This window comes from Dendrobates tinctorius, unplaced genomic scaffold (assembly GCF_039654945.1).
Source record: "Dendrobates tinctorius isolate UK_male_01 unplaced genomic scaffold, ASM3965494v1 ptg000098l, whole genome shotgun sequence".
Lineage (NCBI taxonomy): Eukaryota > Metazoa > Chordata > Amphibia > Anura > Dendrobatidae > Dendrobates > Dendrobates tinctorius.
The window spans coordinates 13675786-13681924 of record NW_027361766.1 but is presented as its reverse complement, the minus strand read 5'-3'; the positions used below and the strand labels follow the sequence as shown (position 1 = coordinate 13681924).

General features: G+C 38.7%; 1 protein-coding gene across 1 annotated transcript; it reads right to left on the bottom strand.

Moving 5' to 3' along the window:
• Window positions 1-1471: 1471 nt before the first annotated feature.
• KCNA10 (potassium voltage-gated channel subfamily A member 10) lies at window positions 1472-3263 on the bottom strand. Its single transcript, XM_073587323.1, has one exon. The coding sequence runs from the start codon at window positions 3230-3232 to the stop codon at window positions 1742-1744; it is 1491 nt and encodes a 496-aa protein (XP_073443424.1). The 5' UTR covers window positions 3233-3263; the 3' UTR covers window positions 1472-1741.
• Window positions 3264-6139: the final 2876 nt, after the last annotated feature.

Genomic DNA, 6139 nt, shown 5'->3' with positions numbered 1-6139 from the left:
TTCCACCTGAATAAATGTTCCCAAATCTACCAGTTATCATACATTTATCACCAATTTACAAATAGGTAGTTAATGTTGTTTGTGGGTTAACCATTAATAATCTAATACATAAAGCTCAATGTGTGTGTTTATGTATGTATGTATGTCCGGGATTGGCATTCGCACCGTCGCAGCTACAGCCACAAAATTTGGCACAGTCACACGTCTGGACCCCGAGAACGTCTTAGGCTATGTTGTGAGGTGAAATTTTAACCCCGCGCGTTCCAATTCACCAAACAATTTTGCCCCTATCTACATAATGGGGAAAAAGTATATGTATGTATTGGCATCTGCACCGTCGTAGCTACAGCCACAAAATTTTGCACAGTCACACGTCTGGACCCCGAAAGCGTCATAGGCTATGCTGTGAGGAGAAATTTTAACCCTGCGCATTCCAATTCACCAAACAATTTTGCCCCTATATACATAATGGGGAAAAAGTGAAAGGAAAAGTGTTGGCGGCAAATTGACAGCTGCCAGATGTGAACAAGGGGGACTTAAAGAATGAGTGTGATGGTGCCAAAGAGTATATACCGTACAATTGCTAAGGTGGGGCCCTGACATGGGATACTCACCACACACGGGGATATGAACACACACACAAAATGCGCCACACACTACCACGTGCTTCAACACATATACCACCGTCAGCACACATTTCACCACACATACACCAACCTCACCACATAAAAGTCAAAACACAAAAGTCGCCACTCAAAACTCGCCACGCTGTCCCAGAGCTGTTTAAAAGATGAAAAATGAGCTGTGATTGGTTGCTATCAGCAATGGTTCTCTTTGTAGACAGTTGTGGTAACTGAGGCCTATTATTCTTATCATTTCTATGGTGTTATCATCCTTCTGTAAAGCAGGAAATAACACAATTTATTACTGTGCCAACACAGACCACCCTCTGACACAGACAGCAGGGGGAGCCCAGTATCACACAGGATAGGATTAGATACACGGCTCAGCAGTCAGTATCACACAGAATAGGATTAGATACACAGCTCAGCAGTCAGTATCACACAGGAGAGGATTAGACTCATGGCTCAGCAGGCAGTATCCCACAGGACACAGGATAGGATTAGATACACAGCTCAGCAGTCAGTATCACACAGGATAAGATTAGATACGTAGCTCAGCAGACAATATCACACAGGATAGGATTAGATACACGGTTCAGCAGACTGTATCACACAGGATAGTATTAGATACACAGGTGAGCAGACTGTATTACACAGGATAGGATGATTAGATACGCAGCTCAGCAGTCAGTATCACACAGGATAGGATTAGATACACAGCTCAGCGGTCAGTATCACACAGGATAGGAATAGATACACGGCTCAGCATTCAGTATCACAAAGAATAGGATTAGATACACGGCTCAGTAGTCAGTATCACACAGGATAGGATTAGATGCACGGTTTTTATGTGCAATATAATCATTATAATTTGTTATAACTAACCACAGTTGGTTACTATGCCCAGGCAACGCCGGGCTCTTCAGCTAGTATAATATATATTTTCAATGTCCATTCACTTTCAAGAGTAAAAAATAATAACATTAGTAATATTGTCATATAAAGTTTTGAAAATTTACAATAATTTACAGAAACATCAATGTTGATAAGTTTACATTAATTACATTTACTGTATATTTTATGAAGCATTTATACATTGCTATTAAAAACTGACAGTTTTAAGCTTTACCATTTTTGTCTGGAATACACGATCCATTATTTTTCTTTAGAGAAGACGTGCTTACCGATCGTGTTAAATTATTTAAACTAATTTTATCTGCTTCTGTAGGTAAAGTTTGACGTTCTTCATTTTCTGTTTCTCTGTGATAGAAGTAATTAAAATTTGATACAATAACTGGAACTGGAAGGGCAATAGTCAGAACTCCTGCAATAGCACAGAGAGTACCTACCACTTTACCTCCTAAAGTGATTGGACACATATCTCCATATCCAACAGTTGTCATTGTTACGACAGCCCACCAGAAGCCATCGGGGATGCTGATGAACTGAGATTTAGGTTCATCAACTTCAGCAAAATATACTGCACTAGAAAACAAAATGACACCAATAAAAAGAAAAAATATTAATAATCCCAGTTCTCTCATGCTGGCTTTCAGGGTTTGTCCTAATATTTGAAGCCCTTTTGAATGTCTTGAGAGCTTGAAAATTCGGAAAACTCTAACTAGTCGAACAATTCTTAAAATAGCAAGAGACATGTTTTGTTGTCCATTATCCGCTGTTTCTTTCGCAACTTCCGTTACAAGTGTTACAAAATATGGAATGATTGATACAATGTCAATTATATTCATAATATTTTGAAAGAACTCAGATGAACTTGGGCAAACAATAAACCGAACAACAAGTTCAAATGAAAACCAAATAATGCAGGTAGTCTCCACAAGAAAAAATGGATCTGTGAAGGTATTAAGGTAAGCAGCTTTCTTCGTAAAATTGCTTGAATACTTAAATAAATTTTCTTCTCTAAATTCTGGTAATGTTTCTAGACAGAATATTAGTATGGAAATGACAATAACTAATACAGAAACCAACGCCATGCCTCTTGCTGCGCTTGAGCTTTCCGGGTATTCAAAGAGCAACCAAAATTGCCTATGGTAATCATTTGTTGGTAAGGGGATTTCCGGATCCTTCAAAAAGCCTTCATCATCTCGAAACTGATCTAAAGCTTCATTTCCAAGCTCATAGAAAATTATTTCATCTGCAAACACATCTATTGGAACATTTGCTGGACGCCGTATTTTTCCACCAGATTGATAGTAATATAGAATTCCATCAAAACTAGGACGATTTCTATCAAAAAAGTATTCATTTCTCATAGAATCAAAATAATGAATTCTTTTTTGAGGATCTCCAAGCAGTGAGTCAGGAAATTCACTTAGTGTCTTAAGTTGGGTCTCATATCTAAGACCTGCAATATTGATAAATACCCTTTGGTTTCCTTCTTCCGTTATCATTTGCTCTGTAACCATGTTGTCGTGACATTCTTTAGAAATCCTGGAGAGATCAGACTCATTTGATGCTTCATTCAAATACAATTTCCAGGTACTATTTTGATCTGCAGCGACACAACTTTCATCTCCAGCAGCTTTCGTACATTTTGAATCAGTAGAAGATTCTTCAGGATTTTTCACAGCCTTCTCAAGGGTATCCATGATGTAACTTTAGCATTGACTAATTCTGATTACATTTTCTAGAAAAAAGAAGAATATGAAAAAAAAGGTAAGGAAAATATTGTAGAATGCAAGGCAACAAGCCTCATGCGCATGACTGCTTTAGAGCTATGGGCAGCCAATTATAAGAAGCCATAAAGCAGCACTCATAGAAATCTATGGGACTGTACTGTACATATTGTTTCTGTAGGAAAGTTCCATTAGATGCCATATTATTGCTGCAAGTAAGTAAGCATTTAAAAGGGGGTTATCCATTCTCCAACATTTCATTCACATTTACATCACATGGATTAAAAGTCCAATAGATGCACCACTAGAACCTGCATCTATTTTGAGAACAGGACTCCATTACATGCTGTCTCGAATGGAGAGATTGCCAAAAGTAGGCTCACATTTATCAGAAAGTTTGAGATGGGAATATGTCTTTAAATGGAGTCTGTCAGCCCAAACTGACAGTATATACTAAGCACACAGCCCTGTAGGGAATTTAGCCTGTATGAAAATTGCTGACTGTTCTGCAGAAACTGAAGTTAAATATGACAAGTAGGGTGCTTGGTGCGCCCTTTGCTGTTCAAGGCTATGGGCAGGACACTCATCTATGTGAGAATCCAGATATTATTTTACACGAATGGGGGAGTTACCAATGTGAGACATGTAAACAGAATAGTAGATCTGAACTTTGTCTCCTTACAAACTCATTAGAAGCTGCTTCTTCTACAGCTCTGCTGTATTACAACAATATTGCAAACCTGTCTGCCTGTGAGATGGAAGCTGAAGAACTGAGAAGACACTAGATGTGTCAGTTATAACCACACACAGCTCTGCAGTGAGATCAGAAGAGAAGAACGGCCATTACACATCACACTGGGAACTCCCATTTAAAACGAGCTCTGGATGCAGATTAGTGTCCAGCTCATAGTCCTTAAGAGTTCCTTTACATATAAGAAAATGTGGATTTTTCTGGAATACGAAATGGGATTGCACATATCAGGGTATCATTTTATTTAGCTTCCTATTACCTACATGCCCATTTAGACGACTTAGGAGGGCTGATCTTACTGACAAATTCCCTTTAAGATAAATTATCTCTATAATAGGTTGGGGTATCTAACATTTCATAGAAAAGAACCATCTATGACTTTCTTGCACCATAAAACATATAACATTGATAAACCACTGATACTCTTTATCAGGCACAGGAACTGTGACATTGTCAGCTGTTTGATGATTACGTAGTGGAATCCAACTTTGTTTACGGCTTCCATTCCATTAGCATGAAGCACAACACATACTGTGATATTGATATCACATAACGGCTTTATATTTCCGACAACAGACTTTTCTTTCAGTACTTAATATGAAAGAAAAATTCTATTTGTCAAAAGTAAAATTAACATGTGACAGCAGGTGAAATGAGTTAATGGAATGAAAAGCTGCACGTACTTGAGAATACTACATCAACTGACTTATAGCACCGTGTGCTGAAAAGTTAGAGGAAACTTTTCTTATATTGCAGTTAGAAATTGATTTGCTTTTAGGTAAGAAAATATGATATATATGATATATAATTTTAGTACCGTATATATTGTGTATAAGCCGACCCGTGTATAAGACGACCCCCTTAATTTTGCCACAATTTTTTTTCAAAAATAAAAATAGATATCAATAAAAGAAAAATTAATTGAGACATCAGTAGGTTAAATGTTTTTGAATAGCCATATTGAATCAGGAGCCTCATATAATGCTCCATACAGTTCATGATGGGCCCCATAAGATGCTCCAAACAAAATGCACCCCATATAATGCCGCACAAAGGTTAATATGGCCCCATAAGATGCTTCATGGAATAATATGCCCCATATGCTTCTCCATAAAGGTTATGGCCCTATAAGACGTTCCATAGATTATGCCCCATATGCTGCCCCATAAAATGCTCCATAGATAATGCCTCATATGATGCTCCATAGATTATGCCCCATATGCTGCTGTCTGAACGTCACTGACAGAGGGACCCAGCAGGCAGACAGCGGCGAGCAGTGTTGGAACTGGGACAGGTGAATATAGCATATACTTACCTCCCCCTGACGTGGTCTCTGCAGTCCGTTCTCCTGCGGTCTACCTTCCTTCCTTCAGCCGTCATGTGGTACCGCTCATTAAAGTCATAAATATGCGCATATTCATGTCTTTATTGAGCGGTACCATGTGACCCCTGTTGGAAGGAAAGGAGACCGTGGAACAAGCAGGGGGGCTGAAGAGGCCGCACCAGGGGGGTCTGTATGATCTGACACCACCGCTTCCCCTCCCCCACCCACCCCCTTGCTATTTGACTCGCGTATGAGCCGAGAGGGGGACATTCAGCCGAAAAAATGGGCTGAAAATCTCGGCTTATACGAGAGTATATATGGTAATTTAGTGTTTCTGAATATATGTTCTATTACTGATTGTCTAAGGGTGTTGCCCTGAGTAGAAAATTCAACTTCGAAAACTATGTAATAATAAATTGGCTTCAAAGAGGGTATCTCAATCTGGAGGACCAGGAATGTTCATCCATTTGTGGACAGCCCATAATTTCAACAGGAACCAAGTAAGGACTCATTCACATATCAGTTTTCATGTACGACTATCTGTTTTTGTTCCCGGTTAACACTCATATTTGTGACAGTTTTTGAGGCTACTGACATCTATGATTTTTTTGTGGACCTTTCAAAATTGTGGAGACATGTTGATATGGATCCAAGTGTTGGATCAAACTTGCCAATAAAGGTCTATGGATTAGTGAAAAGCTTGAACCACAATCGTATATCATCCTTGTGCTGTCCATTTTTTACTGACAGATAGATATCAGAAAGACACTTTTTTTCCTCATCAGTGAAAATAACATGATGATAA

Coding starts and splice junctions, on each gene's coding strand:
- KCNA10 (XM_073587323.1), bottom strand. CDS start 3,232: ATGGATACCCTTGAGAAGGCTGTGAAAAATCCTGAAGAATCTTCTACT.